Source organism: Phaseolus vulgaris, chromosome 10, assembly GCF_000499845.2.
Source record: "Phaseolus vulgaris cultivar G19833 chromosome 10, P. vulgaris v2.0, whole genome shotgun sequence".
NCBI classification, from domain to species: domain Eukaryota; kingdom Viridiplantae; phylum Streptophyta; class Magnoliopsida; order Fabales; family Fabaceae; genus Phaseolus; species Phaseolus vulgaris.
Window position 1 is genome coordinate 1,569,760 of NC_023750.2, and position 25,499 is coordinate 1,595,258.

The 25,499-nt window shown below is 33.6% G+C and overlaps 2 protein-coding genes across 2 annotated transcripts; both read left to right on the forward strand.

The window, feature by feature from the left end:
• Positions 1-10,844: 10,844 nt before the first annotated feature.
• On the forward strand, positions 10,845-15,510 carry LOC137819691 (auxin response factor 9-like). Its single transcript, XM_068623609.1, has 14 exons — positions 10,845-11,472; positions 11,580-11,707; positions 11,850-11,945; positions 12,281-12,337; positions 12,428-12,580; positions 12,675-12,759; positions 12,856-12,946; positions 13,070-13,234; positions 13,320-13,439; positions 13,509-13,581; positions 13,668-13,821; positions 13,905-14,506; positions 14,623-14,810; positions 14,928-15,510. Exons 1-14 carry the CDS (start codon positions 11,439-11,441, stop codon positions 15,061-15,063), a joined length of 2,082 nt encoding a protein of 693 aa, XP_068479710.1. The 5' UTR covers positions 10,845-11,438; the 3' UTR covers positions 15,064-15,510.
• Positions 15,511-21,261: 5,751 nt separating this feature from the next.
• Positions 21,262-24,720, forward strand: LOC137818763 (hsp70 nucleotide exchange factor FES1). The gene is made up of 6 exons (XM_068622365.1): positions 21,262-21,540; positions 22,183-22,325; positions 22,449-22,499; positions 23,242-23,463; positions 23,554-23,656; positions 23,943-24,720. Exons 1-6 carry the CDS (start codon positions 21,455-21,457, stop codon positions 24,511-24,513), a joined length of 1,176 nt encoding a protein of 391 aa, XP_068478466.1. The 5' UTR covers positions 21,262-21,454; the 3' UTR covers positions 24,514-24,720.
• The last annotated feature ends 779 nt before the right edge of the window (positions 24,721-25,499 follow it).

Here is a 25,499-nt window from a genome sequence, read left to right on the forward strand (position 1 = left end):
TCAAGTCTTGTTGGGTTTAAAATTTGATTTCTTGAGTTGTTTACTTTCAGTATTATGGTTATGTGTTTGTAAAACTCTAATATTATAATGTAAGCTTGACTAGTGTGGTTAAGTATTTGAATCTGGCTCTTAGTGTAGAGTGAACAATATAAAATCTACTTGTTGTTCTCTCTCTTACACACACACACAAAGATTTAATAAGATTCTCATTCTAAATATTTTCTTCTTAGTTCAATTCAACACCTCCTCCCTATTCTTTTTGAACTCAACCCTTAAAACTAACAAAGGTTTCAAGTAGAAGTCCCAAATCACTAGGAAAAAGCCTTTTCAATACACAATTTGGTTTGTAACATATTTTTTCATATCTAATTCGTAAATGTAACTTTAACTTCGACATCATTTAATTAGTTACATTTATCTTTTTTTAAATATATGCATATTTATTTGATATCTTCCTTCATCGTTTATTCATTTTAACAAAAACTTCGACATCACAAAAAAGTCCAGATGAGCACAAGGTTTGAATCTTCATGCAATCTTCATTCTTAAACCACTCATCTAAAAATTTAATCATGTGCACAAAATTTACACCACTTTAGGAAGTGAGTCATAAAACTCTTTGGTACCTCAAATAATCTAGTGCACGAAGGTCTTACTCGACGATGAAAATGAATAAATCACTTCCAAATCATTATCATTGTCAGCATTATCATTTGCTTAGAACCTAAATACCAAAAACCAACTCATTACTTTTACAACATTATTATGTAATTATGAATTAACATGTTTTTATTGATAATTTTTTAAATTATAAATAAATTCATTACGTTATTACGAAGTGGACTTTAAGCCTAACTCAACCCCATAAAACCGGCTCATGGGGTTGAGGTTTGCACCCACTTATATACAATGAAAGGCTCTAATCTCTAGTCGATGTGGGATCTCCAACACACCCCCCTCACGCCGAGACTACCAACTCGTGCGTGAGACTATATATTTTGGGTGGTCCGATAGCGGCCCGATAGCGGGTGGCACGATAGGCCCAACAAATACTTGCTAGGATAGACTCGAAAATGGCTCTGATACCATATTACGAAGTGGACTTTAAGCCTAACTCAACCCCATAAAACCGGCTCATAGGGTTGAGGTTTGCACCAACTTATATACAATGAAAGGCTCTAATATCTAGTCGATGTGGGATCTCCAACAGCATGTGTAATAATATTAAATAAATAAATATATAGACTTCAGAAATGGAACATAAATATCAAAGGCAGTTCAACACTCAATAGAGATATATAATTGTCACATCCTTGTTGTTTTCATTATTGTAGCCTATTCCCAATAATAGAAACCCATAACAGAAATGGAGTAAGGAAAAGAGTGATTTCGTAGTTGATTGAAAAGGAACATAACAAAGAGAAATTGAGAGATATCCCAAGGTTTTCACACTATTCTCTTTAAGGACTTGTTTGATTTAGGAAAATGTGTTTTGTTCCTATTAATGACTCAAAAAAGATGTCATTATACTTTCACATAAACAATAATTGTAAATAATAAAGTTGATATGAAAGACTCTCTTAGTGAGAATGGAGACAATGTTGTTCAAACTACTAGGAGGCTTGGACATCCCAAAAAGGGTACTAAGAAACTTGCTAGGGCACGTCAAGCTAAGAAGAAATTATTATCTGATTTTACTGGGTCCTTGCCTCTTAGTTTTTTTTTGAGATTTTTTTTTATAGGTGTAATTCTCCTATGTTCTGTTTGGTCTAAGTTTGTGGTTCCTTTTTAGGTATGAGTATTGACTTAATCCCCAGAATTGCTTGTACTCTTTTTTCTTGTTTAGTAATTCTTTTTTATCTAATGAGAGATAATTGTTACGTCCTGAAATGTCAACCTAACCAAAAAGTCAAGTCTCAAAATAATGTATAACATAAAATTTTATAAATAAAGTCAAGTCTCAAAATAATGTATAACATAAAATTTTATAAATAAAATAAAATGAAATGCATATTGAAAATTATTTTTTTAGAAAATAATAAAAAATCATGAAATTACATTCGTAGATTGCATTAATATTCGTATGTAATTATGAATTAACATGTTTTTATTGATAATTTTTTAAATTATAAATAAATTCATTACGTAATTATCACCTAATTTATTTTAAATTTTCATGTATTTTATCTTTATAAAAGACAACATTGTACTTATAACTTAACAAAGTCATACTAAATATAGTAAAGATAAAATAAGAGAATTTTTCTTTTACACATTCCTTTATTAATCTTCAATATAGTATTAAATTATATTTCACTTACTTTCGAAAACTTTATTCTCTCATACTATATATTATCACACTATATCATATCTCATCTAATTTAAGATAGTTTCTTCAATATTTTAAATTATTATTTTAGTTTATCTATTAAATTACGATTTATTACAGAATTAAAAGTTTAATATATGCATTAACGCATGTCGAGTCAGGAGTGCTCTTCTAGTTATTTCTAAAAGAATGGCCCACAAAAGTGGCAAAATTCGCAATTATCAATAATTAGGAGGGTCAACCCGCAATTAAATACAAAACAAAAACAAAAACAAAACATAAAAAAGAAAATGTCAAAAATAACAGAAGAAAAATCGTTCTCAAGCATATGATAATATTTCGTATATTAGAAATAATTATTTAACTTGCATCTATCTTCGGAATGAAATTCAAAATATTTACATTATATTATTAGTAAGTGACTAACAACTAAAATTAAACTTATTTATAGAAGATAATAATTGTGTTGGTATAAATGCACTAAAAGTGTTTATAATAATAAATATGTTGTTATCTTTTTTTACTCAGTTATATTAATTTAACCTTAAATTCGTGGTTTTATTTTATTTTTTATAAAAAATAAGAAAATAAATAAAATGAATGAAATATAAAAAGAAAGAAAAAAAAATAAATTTATAGTTGTGTGACGTGGCTTGTGCTGTGGCAATCCCAGCCAACCACCCTGCTGCATGCTTCGAAGCAGACAACAAAACAAACGGCAGTAACGGTCACGGACTTTGAGCTTACGCCTCCGTCTCAATTCCGTTTCCCACACGCATCTCTAAACTGATGGAAACTACTGTTCTAGAACAAGAATTTCTTTGACCTTTTACTTTGACTTCTTCACCTTTCTGAGTAGACTAATTAATGTTTGATTATTAGGTTGTGTTTAGTCTATGCAGTTAATATTGTTATAAATACTATATTTTATTTTTAATATACGTTAAAATAATACTATAGATTTAAATTTGAACAAAAGTAAACTTAGGTAAGGTAGTTTTAAAAAATGTAGAATTTTATTAGTGATTTTTAAAAAAATTTAAAAAATATTTTTCATTTAATCGTGATTTTTATCTTTTTTTTATTCATGATATCAAAATTTTAAAAACTTCATTTTAGAAAAAGATAATTTAATTAACATTAGAGAAATTAAATTATGTAATTAAATTTATTAATTAGCAAGAGATTGATTATTTTTGTCTATATTTTGAATTTGGATGATACTGATTTGAAAGTTAATGAGTAATATTTAATTGTACCTACTTTATTTATAAAAGAAATTTACAATGATAACTCTAAATCTCGACAAAAGCTACTCTAAAAATAATTCAAAAAAATTGTTAATCCTATTTAATATATAATGGTCATTGTGGTGGTTACATTCCAATATCATAATTGTAATTATTTTATAAATTTTATTTTTGTTACATGAGTGAATCCTTGTTATTGATTGTTCTTAAGGTTTAACATAAACAAATGTGTTAAAGAAGTTTCAAATATGAATAACTATTATAATGATAAGAGTAAAATGAATCTATGTCAAGTAGTATGATTGAAATGAAATCAAATTATTGTGATTGATGTTTGGATTTTGTATGATTGTGTTTGAGTAAAAAGGAAACTAAATTAATTATGCACTACTAATTAAATTAGTTATTTTCGTATGTCAGAACTTTATTTTGATAGTTTACCCTTGCATGTGTTTGTTTGTGTATGAACTGTAATGATTGTACTATGTACATGAACAAATATTTGTATAGGAGCGAGATTGGTAGAGAAATATAGGAATGATGATTTTTTTTATTTCCTTATTTTGTAAATAAGTGAATTAATAAAGTTTATATCTGATTTGGTGTTTTTTTTTTTACATTTAATGGTATCAGAGTGGTTCATCTTAGGATGACCTGAGGATAATGGGTTTATTATGTTTCTCTTGCGTGTAGATTTGTGTTTAAGTCTAGCTTTAAGACTTAGTTAAAAGTTCCTAATCGGATGTTTAACAAGGTTGTTTTAGATAAAAGTGGTATTTTCTTTGGTTTGGTGCTTGAGTAAGGTTGGCATTAATGTCATCTTATAAGATGGCTTCATCTAAGTAGTAAAGTTGAAAAATTAAATTGGAGAAATAAATTATTGGATCGAGTATAATACCTTGTGGAATATCAATGTTGTTGATAAAGAAGAAAGATGAGGAATCTAGATTATGTGTGGATTGTTAAAAGATAAACAAAATTGTTGAAGGGTGATGGTATGGTGGATCAAGTTGCATGAAACATCAATGTTTTCCATGTAGACATGAGATTTGGGTATCCGAAACTTTAAGTAAAAAGCGAAGATGCGTGTAACAACCTATAGATCTAAATATGATCGATAAGAGTGAGTAATGATGTCATTACAAGGCTAGCATAGAAGCGAAAAGTTGTGTGGATTTAATTGATTGTTACAGGAAGTTAATTAGTTACATTCAATATTGTAAGAATCTTAAATACTTGTTTGATTAGAAGAGACTAGACGCAGGACAAAAGAGATTGGTGAAGTTATTAAAGGAGTAAGATTTCAATTTTGTGTATCATCTGGAGAAGGAAAATTTGGTTGAAATTGGCATAAGCAAGGAAACATTTTGAGTGTCAGATGTAATGGTTAAATACTCAAATTAATGGAGTGTTAAGAACTAAGTGGACTGAGAATTTTTATTATGGAAGTAAAAGGGGAATTATGAGGTTTAGGATAAGTTGTTTGTATTTGTAAATAAGAAAGTTAGAGAACATAGTTTAGTATAAAAGTTATAAAAACGATTTAATGTGCATCACACATAACTAAGATAATATTTGAAGAAGTTCATGAATGGTTCAACATAAAGAGGAAATGACTCCATAGGTCCTTGTTTGTCTGAACTATAAAAGACTGAAGTGGAGTATCAAATGTTGAACAAAGGCCTTGATGACTCCAAATTCTAAAGAATTGTGTGAAGTTATCCTACTGCTTGTTTTGTTGGGTATTGTGTAGTGTTTGAATTTATAATCCACTTCAAAGAATTGATCCAAGGCCATTTGATCTTGAAACCTTTAAAAAAAAGATAAGTTTTCAAAGTTAAGTGGAAAATCAACTAGTTGATTTATCGTTTCTATCAGTTGTTTTTACACTTAGAAATAAGTTTAACGTGACTAAGTAGAAATAAGTTTTCCACAGACAATGAGAATACATAATGGAATTTGGAATGTGGTAGACCGAGTAATGAATGATGCATAATTACTTTTGGAGAAGATAGACGGAGTTTTGAAAGATTATTAATTTTAATGGAAGTACTATCCTGAGAAAGGAAATGTTGTTGCATATGGTTAAAGTCACAAGGAGACATAAGTATCAACACTTAAGATTATATGGTTGGAGTTGAGTGGAAGTTTCAACAATTTAAATTTGGAAGTTGTAGTACATTTATATAACTAATGAGTTTCTAGAAAAAAGTGAGAGTAAGGAAATTGGTGAAATTCAATTTGAAGAATATTATAAAATTATTAAATTCTGGTAAAAGTAAAGATTTCTCTACGAGAGGTGGAAGGTATCTTGAAATTTAGAAACAAAATATGTGTGTCAGATGATGATAAATTAAACTTGATGGATTATCTAAGAGTCATGAAAGAAAACTCATTTTACATCTAAGTTTGACCCAAAAGTATCGAGATTTAAGGAAGTTTATTTGATGACATGATATGAAGGTAGATATAGTCAAGTATGTAGTTACTCGTTTATCTTGTCAAAAATCAAAGATCGAACAAATAATGACTAGGAAGTATGTTAACATAATTCACTGGATGAGAGTGAAATAATATTTCCATGAGTTTTATCACATACAGTGAAGAAAAATGACTCAATATGAGTAATATGGGATGGATTAATGAAGACTATGCACATTCTACCAATGGAACATAATGATATGCTTGAGGTAATGCAAATAATTAGGTGAGATAAGGGGTCTCAGTTTGACGAAAGTGGTGAAGAGGTGGCATTGGGTACTATAACTAATGTTAAGGAAGTTTGTGTTTGGCTAAGTTATTCTTATCTTTTCATAAGGGTGAGAATGAACCTTTAGCACATGATATTGGGTGGAGTGAGATGGTGGTAGATCTTACTTTTAGTTCTAAGCAGAGGTCTCTAGTAATTGATGTTGCACGTCCTTTTGAATATGAGAATATTATCGCACGAAATTGAAGAACAAAATAAGCTAGTGATGTTGACACCTACATATGACCATTCGAAAGTAAAAGAGGTTCTCCCAATAAATATGGGAATAATCCATTTTGATTTAGTTATACCTATCTCAAGGTTCTATGGATTCCATTTCTTAGGAATTTGGTGTTACCAATATTAGTATAAGTTTGATTGGATAACATGAGTGTTATTAGAGATATGTTTCCGGAGAGGTTGGTGTGAGATTTCTTTGTTCATGTTAGAATATAACAAAGTCATGGATCATTGAGGTAGGCACATCAAAATCTCTTAGACAATTTGATAAGAACCTTTTAGTAGAAATATTGTGAAATACTCGAAGATCATGGGGTTGACCTAGATCATCTGTTTGAGATGGAGGAAAAAGACATTGAAGCATTCATTGATATGCACCAGGAGGAAGTAAGCCAAGCAAAAAAAAAACTCAGCATATTTTTCATCACTTCTCAGCAATTGTGAGCCAAATTTTGATAACTATGATGATTGAAGGCATCTTCGATCAGGCAGACATCTGATACAGATAAATGAAGAAGACCTTTAGATTTCTCTATGAATAATCATGATTTTTTTTTATAATTATGTCATTCCTTAGTGTAAGGAGAGCAATCTTATTTAAGAAGATGACTCCAAAGTTCATAGGTTCTTACTAGATTCTCAAGAGAATAGGTTCTAATGCTTATAAAATTGTTTTGTCTCTTCTGTTAACCAACATTCATTATGTCTTTCGTGTATCATAAATAAGAAAATATATATAATTGGTCACTATCATCTTCTAGTTTCTGATTTAGTTAAATAAAAAATATCTCTTTTAAAGTGAAGTCAGTTAAAATTTTAGGTTCTCTAGTAAGGTAACTTCAAGGTAGAAACATCAACATAGTCAAAGTATTGTGAAATCTCATATGATATGATTTCACTTGAAAAATAAAAGAATAATATTCTAATTTTTTTGGTTAGCTAATTTTCAAGGACGAAAATTTTTGTTTTTAGGGATAATTGTCAGACCTAAAGCGCCCCCTACTCTAAAGATCCTTTATTTTCTATTATTTCTTAGGATTTAGCCATCAATTTTGATAAGGACAGTTGAGAAAAATTACAGGATTTAGCCATCAATTTTGGTGATGTTTGGATAACTTGTTTTATGTCCTTAGATTTTAGAGTGGTTCCCCTACTTGAACAACAATTTCCTCAGAATAAGAAATTACAGGTAAGGGAAGTTATCTATTTTTTTTAATAGAATCTTAGCTAGCTAATTTAGTTGTATGCAGGTTAGGTTATAAAGTTAGTTAAACTAAATTTGATTATGAGTATAATTTGAGATATATACATATATAATTGATTTAATTAATCTTAAATGATGTATGTATGAGTGATTAATATGCATTGTATGTGAATGATATGTGTTTTATGTGTTTGATGAACGTTTGCATGAACCTAATGTCATACATTCAGGGTAATGTATGAGATATTGTGTTTTGGTACATTAAGTATGAAAAGCCTACGATTAGAGATCCTCTAGCTTCATGGATGATCTAAGTAAGATAAACTAAGGTATTAGTTGGCGAGAAGCTGAAGAAGGAGTTCACACACAATGACCACTTGCAGTCACACGGTATGCATGTTTGGACTTACCCTGATCCGATAGGAGTAGATTAGATGATAGTCTCTTGTAGGGGCATACTTAATGAGTCTTCCAAAAGAGAATAAATCCATACATTGATTGATATGAAATCAAAAGGGTATTGGAGATTAAAAGGAAATTAAGGTACCGTGAGACAAATGAATTTATGTGGCCATAATTTGATTAATGAGTCTTCCGGAAGATGATAAATTCATATGCAATCATTATCCTAAAATCAAAGGTACTAAGAGTTGAAAGGAAAATCAAGGTATTGTGAGTCAAATGAATCTATGTCAAGTTAGTATGATTGAAATGAAATCAAAGTACTATGGATTGAAATGAAATCAAATTATTGTGATTGATATTTGGATTTAGTATGACTGTGTTTTGAGTAAAAAGGAAACTAAATTAATTATGAATTACTAATCAAATTAGTAATTTTACTTTTATTTTCGTATGTCAGAACTTTATTTTGATAAATTACCCTTGCATGTGTTTGTTTGTGTATGAACTGCGATGACTGTACTATGTATACGAATAGATATTTGTATAGGTCCAACAACGATACTGGGAGAGAAATATAGGAATGATGATTTTTTTTATTTTCTACTTTGTAAATAGGTGAATTATATTAAGTGAATTAATAAAATTTATATATGGTTTGATGTTCTTTTTTTTTTGGGTGTTACACCTACCTCATTGCCAAGTCAATCTGCTCAGCAGATTGGATTTCTTCACCTTGAAGAAACTTTTGGCTCAAAGTGTTTTCTTAGCTCAACGAAATATGTGATTTTCTAATCTTTGGAGGATTTACTTTGAGCCTAGTCGAGCGAAATCATTTCTTAAACATGAAGAAACCTTTTCAGTTTGAATCTGCTTCAAACTAAACCCAAGAGATTTGGACTTTTCCTTCTCTTAAATAAAAATTTTCACTCTAGATTAGCTCTAAGCCTAGCCCAAGTGAATTTAGACTTTCTTACTCTTGGATTTATACTTGAAGTTATATGATGATATTTATTGAATTTATACTTTTAGTTCTTTTGTGTACGTTGTGTAGAGGATTAGTGGTAAGGATGAAACTCACCCTTACATTTATATTTTAGAAAAGAAGTATGGCAATGCCATAAAGAACAATGAGTCTAATTGAAATGTACTATGTTATGGATAAAAACTAGAGGTTAAATATGTTTTTTGTCCTTGTACTATAACGCGAAATCAGTTTTTGTCCCTAGTTTAAACTTTAGACTTTTTGGATACTCGTAATAAGGAACTATTGGAATGAGTCCTTACCCATATTTTTTTACGTAACAAATTTTCATAGTGAACTGTATTATAATATTATAACATTCACGTCAATGATGAGTCAACATGAAATATTTTAACATCATAATTTACACTGAAATCCGTTTACCACATAAATTTTTTTTGACAAAAATCCATTCTAATAATTTCCTTACTACAAGTACCAAAGAGATCTAAAATTTAGAAAAAAAAAATAACAATTTCGCATTAAAGAAGAAAACATATTTAATCATAAAAAAATTAGTGCCACACTACTTTTATTTCTTTAAGATTATCATAGAGCCCCAATAGACTCTTGTTAATAGTATCTACTACTTTATGCACGCTTTGAAGCAATTTCATTACCATAAAACCACCCGATATATACTTTAGAGCACAACATCCACTAAAGTAGTTGAAGATGTAGGAGATTTCACTCTTATAAATCTCTGAAAAAATTGACAGATTATGCTATTTTTTTTACGAAAACAATGTCGTATAACTTTATATTCTTAGTCTTGTATTGAAAAAAGGAATCCAACTTTTTTTTTTCTTTTGAATCATACGTGTAAATATATATAATTTAGGTTTGTAATTAATAGTAAATACATACTTATATATATATATATATATGTGTTTTGTCTACATGATCTATTTTTTAAACATAAAAGATTTGATTGGTTATTGGTTTGAATGAATATTACTTGCAACTTGATATTAATTATGATTTAATATGTCGAAATTTATCCGGCATCTTAAATGATAGTTTATTTTTGGAATTTTTTTATTACAAAGAAAGCTTAATGTCTTTTTATCACAATGAAAAATAATTATTATGGCAATATTTATCTAACTAAAAATATGCATTTAAAGTTAAATAAATTCTATATAACTTTGAGTTACTATGTTTTTTCAATAACTTATTAACGACGTATTATTGATTAATTTAACTATTTACAAAACTCATAAAATAATTAAAACAATAGACAACATTTAATAGGCTACAAAATTTTAGGGAAAAACAATCGAGACTAAAAAGTAATAAAAGTTCGGGAAATCCAACAAATTGTGCGATAAATTCATCAATATTAAAAAAGGCGTTGTTCATATAAAATAAAATGATATCAAACTTTATTTATTTTTATAGATTTTTTAATTCATATTTAGACTTCTAATAAATCACGTAAATAATAAATTTGTCGGTTTAAAATTTTAATAATCTTGAAAAGAATTATGGTAAAATTAATTTAGAATCTATTAAGAATGTGAAAGAATCTATTAACCATGCATAGTGACTTACATTATTTAACTTTGAGTTTATTAATTTGTATAATAATAATAACAATTTAAAATATAAGTTTATTAAGAAAGTAAGTGGAGAAAAAGCAGTGTGTATAAAAACACAAAAAAATGATTTGGTAGATGTAAAAAGTGTGAGGGGGGAGAGAATTAGCATGTCTAGTAACAACTAACACAGAGAAGTCACAGAAGCACTGAAATAGGGTTGTTTCTTGTGTCTGGTGGGAATAGACAACACAGAAGCGACACACATGACACGACACACCACAAGTTGAAATAAAATAAAATAAAAAAAGAAAATAAATAAATAAATAAGCAACAAAATTGGACTATGTATAAATTAATAAACAAAAGAGGTCGATGCAACGGAGAGTGGTCATTCATTATTCCAACCGAGTAACGCCGTTTCCTTTCCATCCTCTCACGCACACCGCGCGTCGTTCAACGGAACGCTTCTTATTCTTCTCTTCAACTTCCTCTTCAGCTTCAGCTTCTGTTACTGCTAAACTCTTACGTTAGACGCTGTCGGAAACGGGATCTAGTGGAGGGAATAAAGAGGATTCACTGATTCAGTGATTCAGATTGGTTCTTCTGCAAGCGAGACAAAGCGAATCGTGGTGTTTTGGCGAATATAAATTTTTGTTTCTATTTTTGTTTGTGTCCTCGGGCGTTGACCTGCGTTGAACCATGTTGAGCCGCGCGTCAAATGTTTCGGCCGAAGGTGGGAGTCGAATGAGCAGCGTTTTGTGGAATTTGAGGTTTCTTAATATGATGTTGTTTGGGTTAACGGTGTGGTTTTTTTTTTTTGTTTATGTTGTGGTGAAGCAGTGGTTGGTTGGGGTGAGGGTGAGGATGAGCTGTATGAGCAGCTGTGGAAGGCTTGCGCGGGACCACTGGTGGATGTTCCTCGTGCTGGCCAGAGAGTGTTCTATTTTCCACAAGGCCACATGGAGCAAGTGAGTTTTGCAGCTTAAGAAAACAATTTGCTTTTATTTTGTGTGAAATTTTTTGAGAGATTTGTGGACAAAACAAAGAGAGTAGCGTGAGTTTTTGATTTTTTTGTTTTTTAAAATTGTGGTTGTTGTTGGGGTTGTGTAGTTAGAGGCTTCAACCAACCAGGAATTGAATCAGAGGATTCCTCTGCTGCAGCTTCCCACGAAAATCCTTTGTCGCGTCGTGAACGTTCATTTACTGGTAATTATTTTTTTTCTCTCTTGTGATTATCCTTCATTTTGCGATTTTTTTTTTGTTGTTTATTGAAATTTGGGAAAAATATGAATCTTGTTTGGATGTATGAGAAGATGGTGGAAGGGGCATCTTGGTTTCGGAGTTTCTATTATTATGAAAAGTTTTAAATTGCGATTGTGGTCGTGGTTTTGTCGTGAATCTTGATGCTGTGGAAAATTAGTGACAATTGCGGTTGATGTGACTGCAATTGTGGCTTTAGAGAATCTCAACAACCTAAAACCTTGATTGTTGTTGTTGGGAAATGGATTCAGATGTTTACTTTGAATTTTGGCATGTTTTAGGCTGAGCAAGAAACGGATGAGGTTTATGCGCAGATCACTTTGGTCCCGGAATCTAATGTAAGGATCTAAATGCCCCTTTTGATTTTCGTGGTCAACCTTCGATTCTTCTCTACGGTTGTTTAGATTCTAATGGTGTTAATATGTTAGCAAGATGAGCCTACAAGTGCTGATACGTGCACTGCTGAAGCTCCAAGGGCACCGGCTCACTCGTTCTGCAAGGTCTTGACTGCTTCTGATACTAGCACCCATGGTGGCTTCTCTGTTCTTAGGAAACATGCTACCGAGTGCCTTCCTGCATTGGTAATACAATCTGTTTTCTTTTTGTTGAATTTCTTTTTGCTGTCTCTTCCCGGATCCCTTATTTCAGAAAACTGTGTTTTGATTTGTTTTATAGGATATGTCCCAACCAACACCAACCCAGGAATTGGTTGCAAAGGATCTTCATGGTTATGAATGGCGATTTAAGCATATATTTAGAGGTAAAGGAGATGGGAATTGATAAGTTTTCTTTCAAGTCCTAGAGATTTAACTTTCTGATCGCCTACAGATTTTACCTTGTTTTTAATTTTTTTCAGGTCAGCCACGCAGACACTTGCTCACGACTGGTTGGAGTACTTTTGTGACTTCCAAAAGATTAGTTGCTGGAGATACCTTTGTGTTCTTGAGGTAAACCTTCTTATGTTTTCATCTCTTTTGTTCATAGATCTTCTCGTTTTTTAATGAAAAAATCATGTAAAATATTTTCAGTTGTTCTATACTAGTGTTTCTTAACTCAGATTTTGTGTGTAGAGGGGACAATGGGGAATTACGTGTCGGAGTGAGGCGTCTAGCTCGCCAGGCCAGTAGCATGCCTTCATCGGTGATTTCCAGTCAAAGCATGCACCTGGGAGTTCTTGCAACTGCCTCTCATGCTGTTGCAACTCAGACTCTTTTTGTAGTATATTATAAGCCAAGGTAGAACTTTTACTAGTTTCAAAAACTATAAAATGTCTTACTGATAAATCATTAGTGGATGATTGCTGATGATTTGTTTTCTTAGGACGAGCCAGTTTATCATAGGTGTGAACAGGTATTTGGAGGCTGTGAGCACGAAGTTTGGTGTTGGCATGAGGTTTAAGATGAGATTCGAGGGGGATGATTCTGCTGAGACTGACAAAAGGTAGTACAATTTGTCAGGGTAGTTTATTATGTGACCTTTTTATAGCTATTCTAATACGTTGTTGTTCAGATTTTCGGGTACCATAGTTGGAATTGAAGATATTTCTCCTCATTGGGAAAATTCAAAATGGCGATCGCTCAAGGTATTCTCCCTCTTTCAATCTGCAGTTGTTCATTTACTTTTTTGGTGATCATTTTACTCATCTTATCTTATGTTGTCAATCCCCAGGTTCAATGGGATGAACTTGCAGCTGTTCCAAGACCTGAGAGGGTTTCACCATGGGAAATAGAGCCATTTATTGCTTCTGCTTCTACACCCTCAGTTCAACCCACTATTGTAAAGACTAAAAGGCCCCGACCATCCAGTGAAGTTCCAGATGTTGGTGAGTAATTTTTTGTAATAACTCATCTTATACATATTGAGTTTTTGGTTTTGTTTGACACTCAACAATTACTTTCAAACTAGATACAACATCTGCGGCTTCTGTTTTCTGGGATACCGATCTGCCACAGCCTGATACCACACAAATCAATGTTTTGGCCGAAAGCAAACAGAATGACAAAACTGGTTCATGGCATCACATGCAAACTGACATGAATAGTAAAAGCAACAGCAACAACACTATGTTAAGGAATCAGACCGAAGGAAGTTGGCTGTCCTCTCCCCATTCCAGTTGTCCATCTCATTTGTTTCAAGACACAACAGATGATAGCAAGAGCGTCTCGGGTTGGCCTGTTTCAAAGCCTCATTCGTCCAGATTGAGCAATGAGCATGTGCTTGACCAAGTTGACAAGGAGAACAAAGTTGAGACTGCTGCAAGTTATCGGTTGTTTGGAATTGATCTTATTGATCATTCTAGGAACTCACCTGCTGTAGAGAAGGCATCTCCGCATGCAGTAAATGTAGCCAAAGTTACTACTGAAGGATGTACTAGCACCTTGTCCCAAACAGATGCTGGTCATATGTCAGAGGTACCAAATTCTTCTTCCAAGGAGAGGAAACAAGAACAGCAACAAGTATCTCCGAAGGAGACTCAGAGCAAGCAAGTTTGTAGAAGTCGCACCAAGGTGTTGAACATAGATTATTTGTTTAGATAAAACTGTTTAGTTGTTTATATTCGAAGCCTAATAAGATTTTTTTTTCTAACATGAGTGTTCCAATGATATTCAAAACCTGCCAAAAGGTTCAAATGCAGGGTGTTGCAGTGGGTCGTGCTGTAGATTTAACAATTTTGGATGGGTATGATAAACTTATAAATGAATTGGAGGAGATGTTTGACATAAAGGGACAGCTTCAATACAGGAATAAGTGGGAAATTGTCTTCACCGATGATGAAGGTGACATGATGCTTGTGGGAGATGATCCATGGCCGTGAGTATCTACTAAACACAATTATAGGATCACAGTGTTACACCCGTTTCTATCAAAAGCACAACTTGTAGGAACAATATCATAAATCATGCTGATTGATTTTATATTTTCTTGCAGTGAATTCTGTAGTATGGTGAGAAGAATCTTCATTTGTTCGAGTCAGGATGTGAAGAAGATGTGTTGTGGAAGCAAACTGCCAATCTCTTCAGTGGAAGATGGGACTGTAATAAGCTCAGAAACAACTGAAACCTGAAACTTTGACATTCTTTCTTGTGGTTTTTGCGTTTGTTTTTCAGCACCCAAATGCTGGTCCTTCTTCTTGTTGCTTCAATTGTTTGTGGGAAGGAAGTAGGTCTATTTGGGCTGGGTAAGTTTCATGTTATTGTGAAACACTAGCTAATTGTAACTTAATTTGTAGAGACACCACCAGGCATTAATTGTGCTAGAAAAAGACCAAAACAGATTTCTTTAATAAATTAGTGGGAGATGGCAAATTTAGGCTTAGCATTTGTGAATATTCATGTTAAGTTTGAAAGAAGAATGTAGGGGGTTGATTTGTCTTTTTATGGGATGGGGGCTTATTCATTTGTGCTTTGTATGCATATCTTGTGCACTGTGTCCTCTGCAATTCTAATCTGGGTGAGTCAATGTATGTTGCTGTCATCACTGAATGTAAATTATGGCATTAAATTGCTTCAAATGTATTGTTCAGAAATACAGTGGTCCACTGTGACAGTGAGTCGCTGATTCGCCTGACATAGGGGCTGAATTTTGCAGGGTGGTGGCACCACTCAGAATTCAACGGTAAATTTTTTTGTTACCACTCAACCCTCCATACACAGAAGGGTTTTCGCAATTCCCATACTGGGAGATCCACTTCTTCTAAAGAGTAACTCGTGAACTAATAAATATTTGATAAATTCAACTTTTAAATCATGATTTTAAGTATGTCATACAAATAAACTGAATATTGATAAATATGTCTTTTTATATATTGTGAAGTATTAAATAACCCTTAATATTATAAACTTGAAATAAAAGTTTCAACTTGTTAAGCGCTTCGTCTAATGTGTTTGATGTTTCTTCATCAGTTGTGTATGATGATGTTCATTAGTTCTTATTTTTCTATTCCTGAGTTTGTTTTTCAATTTTGTTCTTTATCACCTTCTACAGTACAAGATATAGACCAATCAATTCCTTTTCTCTCTTCAAGTCTTTGTTTTTTTTTTTTTATTTCTTTTTTCTTGCACATTATGAATGCTGTTGGAATAAATATAAGATGGTATCAGATATCTTATTTTGAAGAGTTCTTTTGTTTATCTCTAACTTGTTCGTTCTATGTTTTTGTTTTGTTTTATGGCCTTTCTTATTCCTTTTTTTATTTCATCATGTATGATATAGACTCTTTTTTAACATAGTTTCTTGTATATTCACCCAAGTGAAAATCTTACTACATCCTTGATTTCTCTTGTTCTTGATTCGAATAAGTATCATTTATGGAACAAGTTTATAGTTATTGCTTTGAGTGACAAGAATTGGTTAATGGGACTATTGTTAAACTTGTGAAAGGGGATGCCTCTTATCAAGCCTGCAATCATTACGGTGGTTTCTTGGTTTCTTGGTTTGATCATTCATATTCTCTTTCCATATAACAAAGCATTTTATAGATGGATAAAGTGGATGAGATATGAAATGATTTTTTTATATATGAAGTTTTTATATTCGGCAACATTATTTAACTTGGCATCTCCGCTATGCTCACACTTCAAGTAACAACAATTATATGTTATCATACGAAAAAACGTATTATTAAAAAATAAAAATAAAATAATAAAATATAAAGAGATATGAGAAAATTAGATCAAAATCCAAATGTTAACAAAAACAGTAGATAAGTAAACTATACATATTCATAAAGAATTCTAGAACACAGACTAGAAGGAAACCCATTATACCAATAAAATGATTCTTTATTAATAAATTCTAAATTATTCAACTTATCAGCACACAAGATATGAAATGATTTGAAATCAAGATTTTTTTTTCAAGGAAATGACTTTAGAATTTCATATTGGCAAATAAAATACTCATATTTGAAATAGAAATTTGACTATTTCAAAAGAAGTCGGGGTAGTTCGTCGAGAGGACGATCACCCGAGTTAGAGTGATTAAGTAAAGCGTGGTAAAGGTGATTGTTTGCACTAAAATGGAGTTGACTTGGTGTGTAAGCGAGCACCCATGTTAGATGTTCCAATAAGATAGATGAATCATTCTTAGTGTAGGTTGAGAAGACCAAGCTTAGAAGGGTGCAACTTCCCGAGTATGTGAAGCCATGCCTAGCAAGGTTAGGGTATATGACCCCTGCTTAGAGGGTAAAAGTTCATCAAAAGGTTAGTTCTTTAAGAGCACCGTGATTTTTCATACTTGATTTATACATTAAGATTGTTGTCATTTTAGCTCAGAGCGTTGGCATAAGTATTAGGTTGGTATGTTATCAACAAATGTTAAACTTATGCTAATCGCGTTTCACTAAGTTAGATAACGAGGCATGCGTTGGCTATGCTAATAAAAAAATTACTAAGATAAATAACTAGACTAGTAAAGAAAGTTGCAGTTAATATGCCTGGATAAAAAGTGCTTGTAAAATAAAGTGTGCAATATTGTTCAAGGTGTGTAAAGTGTTACGGATTACATGAAAGATGGAGAGTAAGGCTACTCCTCCACAAGCTACCCATTGACCACGGTCTTACCCGGGCCAAGTTGGGAGAAGTCGATTTCGGGATGAAGGCCCGAGGCTTGCTCGACGACCTCCTCAAACCCCACAAGGTAGGATTGAACGGTGTCGTTCGTAAATGCTTCTTCCTCTTTGGCAAGGTCTTCATCTTTTCGCGTTAGTTCTTTCTTGAGTTTTCCACCTCTACCAAGAGTTTCTCTTTTTCCTCAGTTAAGCTCGAGGCCTCCTTAGCCTTCTCAGTCAGGAGGGCTTCATTTTCTTAGCGTATTTTGGATTTTTGAAGCTCTTCCTGAAGATTCACCATCTTGGCGTAGGAGTTTTGATTGTTGAAGCTCCTTTTGAAGACTCTCCATTTGTTTATGAAGCTCAACAATCTTGTGATCCTTTTAGTTCGCCGACCCTCTCCAATCCTTCAACTTGGTGACGACCAAGCAGCTTGCAGCGAAGACTTTCCCTAATTGCCTCATGGTTTCGTGCGCCAGGTGATTTTCCTCGAGGGTCATGAGTTTCTCCTTCTCTTCATTGGGCAGAAGGGTTTCCTTGAGGAGGGAGGGGACGTCTAAGTTAAGATCCCCTAGGCCCTTTCCTCTGTAGCTCGTACCCTCATCCTCTTGCATCACCATCCTGTCACGTGGCTGAGTTGGACTCGCTGAGGGAGCACAGTTGGAAGGAGCAGGCCCATCTGAGTTGGAAGGAGCACGCCTATCTGAGTTGGAATGCTCGGTAGGGACGACTATGACTTTCCTTTTTTCTTTTGAAGACCAACCCAAAATTGGTCTCCTCATCGTCTTCGGTAAAGGTTGGAACAACAGTGGTTGGGGCTTTGAGCTTAAGGTCCTGAGGCACTTGAGCAGCCGCCCTCATCCTCTTAGCCCTCTTCGCCAACTCTTTCTTGTCAAGCCTGGCCAACACGCTATTTGCAAAAGAGGACAAGAAGTAATCAGTAACAATAGTAAAGTTAATACTATCAAGAATAGGGAATAGTACCAATATAAGCCTTTAGAACCCTGGGGGTGAACTCTCTGCTTAGGAGAAAGACAGTGTCGAAGACCACCTTTAAGCTTGACAAGAATTGGCACACCTCCTGATCGCGTTGAGGCAGATCTTTTAGGCGTCGAGCACCTTGGAAGCGTGGTTTCTTGGTCCAGTACAAGGAAACCCATCCAGAAGGGTTGGATACCTTTTGTTGCAGCGTATCTTCAAAATTTTCCTTTAAGGCCCTTATAAGGCTACCCCATTGAAGGATACCCAAAGTTGGCACCCTAGGTGTTTGACCTCAAAAAAATACAAAAAGACTTCAACAAATGAAAAGGCCAAACTATGTGCAAAGGATGATGAAGCCCCGAATAAATGGCCAGGTATTTGGGTGTAGCTAGACATGAGCTACATTGATCTCGGTAAGGAGTTCCTTTTCGAAATTGAATAGGGAAAGCAAAGGAGAATCCTTTTGAACACAATGGCATAGAAGTAACAAAAAGGTCCCTCAGGATCTGATGACTCATCACAACAAACAGGTTCATCCTCCCTACATGGGATTATCCTAAGAGCTCTATCGTTCTCTTTGCCAAAATGGCACTCATTCTTTCTAAGAGCCACTATAAGCTCATGGGAGGTATACATGGAGGTCTCTTCTAAGAGGTTTTGAGGTGCCCAGGGGTATAAATATTTGTAATCCATTGAAGAAGTATATCTAAAAAATGCAAACACAAGAAGAATACAAACACGAGTAAATCCAGACAAACCCCAACTTAGGCAATATGATAATTATAATCACAAATGCTTTAATCAAGTAGTGATGCACATATAAAGTGATGAGTTGTTGAAAGGAAGTACCTTGTTGCAGTAAGTAGTCGAAGACGATGAAGATTTTTGGGTGCTCGAAGGAAGGTGCAGAGGAAGTTCGAAGAACGCGAGGGTTTTGCAAGGGTTAAGGAAATGAAACAGTGGGTGGTAATGAGTTTTTTGAACATTGGCTTATAAGTGTATGGGAATGTCAACCGACAACGCTTTACCGCTGTTGATGAGAGTATCACGCGTACATTCGACATTTCAAAGTGACGTTACCTCAGAAACGCTTTGTGCACCGCGTCCCACCTACCCATTGGGAAACTGCCACGTAAGTCGCCAGAGCACTCGAAAAGCCTTCTCGCTTAGCCAAGCTCAGCTCGAGCCTGGGGGGCTTGTGTACTGGACAAAGTTTTATGTGCTCAATGATCGGAGCTCGGTGCACGGTGTTGGCCAATCAACTCAGCTTTTGGGCCTATAAAGTGGGTCATATGTCTGGCCCAACTTTGTTAGTAAGCTCGTTGGAAAATAAATAAACTAATCTTTTATATACTAATATAAGGTTATTGGTAAAGTGTTTTTTTTTAACCTAGGAGCACGTGTGGTGCATGTGGTGGTTAAGCCATGAAAGTATATTGTAACCTAAGTGTGCGTTTAGGGCATGTAGTGGTTAAGTTGCATGCATAGTGGAAGATAACGTTGCACCATGAGTAAGAGTGCCCACGTAAGCGAAATATTTTCTTGAAGTTAGCACCTGAAGATAAGTGGTGCCCCGTAACAGGTGGTTTTTCTGTTATTATTTTATAATTCTCATTAGAGATAAGATTCTTTCCTGTTCTAGTACCTTGAGTGAAGGTGCCCATAAACATAATGTTTTTCTGTTACGTATGCTTTCAGTTGAGATTATATTCTCATGAGAGAAAGTAGTTACAAGAGGTAAGCTATAAAAGGGGCTTGAGACTCCAAGTAAAGGTACGTTATTTCTGATACTCAAACTGAATACTTCTTAAATTTTAGTAAGCTCTTACTGACTTGATCGTTAGAGTGTGATCAACAGGTAGGGTCTCCTCTATTTTAACAAAGTCACGTTCTATTGCAACCAGACGTAGAACAAAATCCAGAGGAGACAGACCAAAGGTAAAACTTGTCACTAGAGTCAACCGATGAGAACGTAAAATAAAAAATATCAATAAAGTAAAAAGGTTTTTTTGATATTTTAAAAAGTATGGGATTATAAAAAAAACTAAGGAGGTGCAGGAAGAAACACCCTCTAGAAACCTTTGAAATGGACCTAGGCCCATCATGACAACCAACTAAGGCAGTTTCTTCCTACACCCCTACATTTTTCTTCCTGCACCCCACAATGTTATGCAAAGACCAAATTGTCCCTATTATTTTTTAAAAACCCTAAAATGCACTTGAACTGTATTTTTTTTTTTTTGCATTATGGATTATGGAATCCGGAAAATTTTTGGATTGACATTTCCAGTAAAATTTCGGATTCACCAATCCGTAATTCAAAATATGCATTTCACATTCAACAATCCATCACTCAAAAAAAACATTCAGGACCACCAATCCGTAACAGAAATATGCATTTTGGATTCAGAAATCCGTAATTCGAAAAGCATTCTGGATCCATGAATCCTTAACAGAATTAGTTTTCCGGATTCAGCAATCCAGAAATCAATAATTTATGGAAGAATTGCTTCCGGAACACCCTCTCATCCAGAAAAAAAATATTTAGTTTTGGATTGATGAATCCGTAGCACATTCCCAGATCCCTATTTTCGGTAACTGTGGTGTCCTTTTTCAAATAAAAGATTAAGGTCAGTTTCAAGATTTAGGAAATTGTGGGGGTGCAGGAAGAAGTATGTAGGGGTGCAGGAAGAAGAAGCCGCCAACTAATCGTAGCGAAAAACACAAAAACCCATTTTTGACGTTTCAATTTCTCTTTCCCTTTTACTCGTTTTCACAACTTCCCGAATTGTGGAGACGTTTCGCGAATCATTCACACACGCACGTCCTGAAACTATATATCTGAATCCGACATTTCCCCTTCTTTTAAACCTCTCACTACAATTCTACAAGCTTGTTTGTCTCTTGTTTCTCTCTAATCGTTCGAATGGCTAAAGAAGGACCCAACTGGGATGGGTTGCTCAAATGGAGCATTGCTAACTCCGATGGAACTACCCCCTCTAGCAATTTGAGGTCCGAATTCAATTTTCACTCCAATGGGTTGAAGTTGTGTTAGCCCTTTTTGTGTTACTTCGAGTTGATAGAACTGTCGGATTTTCATTTTTGTTAGGTTTAGTTGCTGGAAAAGACACACCCTCGTTTTAAAATTTATTTTTTGAATGAAAATATGGTGTCTAAACAATTAATGACGAGGGAGGAGGGAAGGGTTTCTAATTAGTGGACCAGGGGTGTGATTTTTGATTTGTGGTTCTGTAGTTTGTTTCATAATTTCAGTGAAATATTTGATTTGTGTTGTTGAATTAGAAATTGGTGTTATTGCGTTCTGATTTTGTAAATATATGATTTGTGTAGCAATAGTTTCTTTTATTTGGGGGTTGTAGACTGTGAAATATCTAGTGATTAGCGAAATTGTAACGTTATTGGAAAGCAAAAAGTGTATTGTAGAGTCAGGAGAGTTAATAATATTCAGTAGATTATGATTTGACTTTGTTAATTTTGTAATTCCGTAGTTAAGCAGTATACAGAGTTTTTTTTTGTATTAGTTGCAAAGTTGCATACCCTTTGTGGAAAAGTGAGTTTTTTTAAATGCTTATTAAGAATATGACTAAAATTGGTCGACTAGGTTTTGATTTTTTTATTTTTATGATTCTGTAGTGAGGAGGATCGGAGATGGTTTATGGAAGCAATGCAAGCACAGACCATTGATGTTGTAAAACGTATGAAAGAGATCACACTTGTGATGCAAACACCAGAAGAAGTCTTGAAAGACCAAGGAATCACCACTGGAGACATTGAAGGTATTCAACATTTACCAAACTGCAAGACTATTTAATTACAAATAAGTTTCCTTTCATTTTAGTTAACGATTGGCTTTGATAGTATCATGCTAACACAGTGGTATCTAACTTGGTTTCTTGCAGATATGTTGGAAGAGTTGCAAGAGCATGTTGAGTCGATTGACATGGCCAATGGTAAGTTTTAAGGTTTTGAATGGTTATGAAAGTACTTTTCTCTTGCTAAGCTTGTTTATTTAGGTTTCCAAGGGGAATCGCCACTTATTTTTGTATATCATGATTCAATTTGTCACTTAGGCTTTTGGTAGCTCTGTCTGCAATATTTGCTGGATAATGAAGTTTCTCAAAATTTGGGCAGTTCAGCATTCAATGTTAGTGTAAGGATCCAAGAATTGAAAAGAGTAGGAAAAGAGATTTTTACTGAATAAAATGAAATAAAATAGGAGAGCACTATGTCCTTCAAGGGTTTTCCCCTTTACAAAGAATTTCTCATTTCACAAAGAGCTAATGCTTAGTCTACAAAATGAACCTCAAGTTAGTAATTAATTCTATTTTAACTGATATCTCCTCCTTATATCCCAAGAGTTAGTTGAATATTAATCACTTGTTTTGAATTGTTATTTATTAGGTGTATTTGTTCTTCCACTGGTCAAAACATTTAATTGGCATGATTTTTTAGAATTGTTCATTCATAACTTCCTTCATTAGTCTAATTGTTTTTATTCTCTTATTTACCATTTGATCATGGAAATAGTTGGCACTGTTGAAATTGATTTTTGTTCTGTTAATCTGTACATTTTACCTGTTAGCATATTTTTTTTTATCGTATGTTTTTGATAATGGGTTGGTTAGTTGTTTTGTGTTTTCTTTGATTCAACACCAGTATTTCTCACCTTTTTCATGCTATCATCTGTGTCAGATCTCCACTCAATTGGTGGGTTGGTTCCTCTTCTTGGTTACTTAAAGAATTCTCATGCTAATATTCGAGCAAAGGCTGCTGATGTGGTGACCACAATAGTCCAGAATAATCCTCGAAGTCAACAACTTGTTATGGAAGCAAATGGCTTTGAACCTCTTATTTATAATTTTAGTTCAGATCCTGATGTCACTGTTAGAACTAAAGCGCTGGGTGCAATATCTTGTATGTGCTATTATACTTTTGGAGTCATGATATTTTGTTTCCTTGGAATGGAATGGTACTGATATTTCTGTTTTTGAAACAACCTGACAGCACTAATTCGGCACAACAAACCTGGTATAACTGCGTTTCGCTTGGCAAATGGTTATGCAGCCTTGAAAGATGCACTAACCTCTGAAAATGTGCGATTTCAAAGGTAACACAAGCTTTTCTGAGAAGTTTACAATTGTTGCTTTGTCATTCCCTTGGATGGTTATTCCTCATTATTTTTGGTACTGTAGTTTAATTCACAACGTGTTCTTTAATTCACAACGTGTTCTTTAATTCACAACGTGTTCTTTAATTCACAACGTGTTCTTTAATTCACAACGTGTTCTTTAATTCACAACGTGTTTACAACCTTATTAATTAGTCTATTAAACTCTATTATTAAAGACCTGTTATAGTTTAACTTTTGTGGCTGAATTCAAACTATCTTTCAGGAAAGCTCTGAACTTGATCCATTACCTATTGCATGAAAATAATTCAGATTGCAACATCGTGAACGAGCTTGGATTTCCTCGAATGTTCATGCACCTTGCCTCAAGTGAAGATTCGGATGTCAGAGAAGCTGCCCTTCGGAGTCTTCTCGAGCTTGCTCATAATACAAAAGACCACACTGAGGAACACAGTGAGAAAATGAAGCAACTTCTTCAAGAAAGAATAAACAATATCAGTTTAATGTCTGATGAGGACCTTGGTGCAGTGAGGGAGGAGAGACAGCTTCTGGACTCCCTGTGGAGCTCTTGCTTCAACGAGCCATCTTCTCTTCGTGAGAAAGGTCTGCTTGTGCTTCCTGGGGAAGACACGCCCCCTCCAGATGTTGCTAGCAAATATTTTGAGTCTCCTCTTCGATCTTCCACTGTGAATCCATCATCTTCCCATAATGACTCAAACAATGAAAAGAAAGTGACCCCTTTGCTTCTAGGGTCAAGTCCTTTATCTGCAGACAGTAACAATCCAGTTAGCTCCAATAGAGAAGCAGATGATAGATCTCAGACAAATGCTAGATGAAATGAAAGCTTAAATGTTTGTTTGTTCTGTTTTCATTGTAATTTTCTTTGACATACAATAGTAATTTCTTTCTTTAACAGACTATGTTTCATTTTTATCCCTACCTTTCTCACCTTGGATTGGTCTTCCATAATTTGTTCTGAAAGTGTTTTAGGTTGATCTTTTCTTATTTCAAAACCAGTTTTATGAACAATTTTTCTTTTGGGATTTTCTTTCTTGTTTGCTGTGCTAACTTTGTTCCATGTGACATTTTCTTGTTTCTTAACTCATTTTTCAGTTTCTGTATTGTTTATGGATAGGGTTTCTAGGTTTGTTTGGTAACATGGTGTTATTAGGTGTAAAATCAAGTTTTATGAAGTTATAAAGTTGATTTTTTGAGTTGTTTCCTTTTATTGATTTGGTTACATTATGAATTCTAAAATTATAGTGTGAACTTGATTGGTGTTGTTAAGAAATTGAATGTAGGTTTTGGTATAAAGTGAATTAATATAAAATTTATTATGTTTATGTCTCTATCTTACGATTTATTATAGTGTTCTATCCTTTATTGTGTGCATTACTTTGAGACAACCAAATTTTACAATTCAAAGATTTAATAAGGTTTCTCATTCTAAATATTTGCGAAAATTTGGTGATAATTCAATTCACACTCTTCTTCAACTCAACCGTCAAAACTAGTAATTGATTTTGAGAACTAGTTTTTGAAATTTATTTAAAATCTGATTTTCTTTCACAAAATGGCTAAGAAGAATCTTCCTTTAATTGAAAGTGCATTAAGCAACAGACCACCACTAAGTTTAGCTCCAAAATGTTTCCATTATGAATCAGCTTACATGAAAATGGTTTAATAATATTAGAGCTATGATGCGAAATTGCAAGTTTATAACTCTTCTTCTTTTGCCTCTTTTTAGGTTAGACACCTTTGTTGATCTTCTCTTCCTGTCCAAGTGATTAAACCTCACTTATCATTCTCTAAAACAACTCAC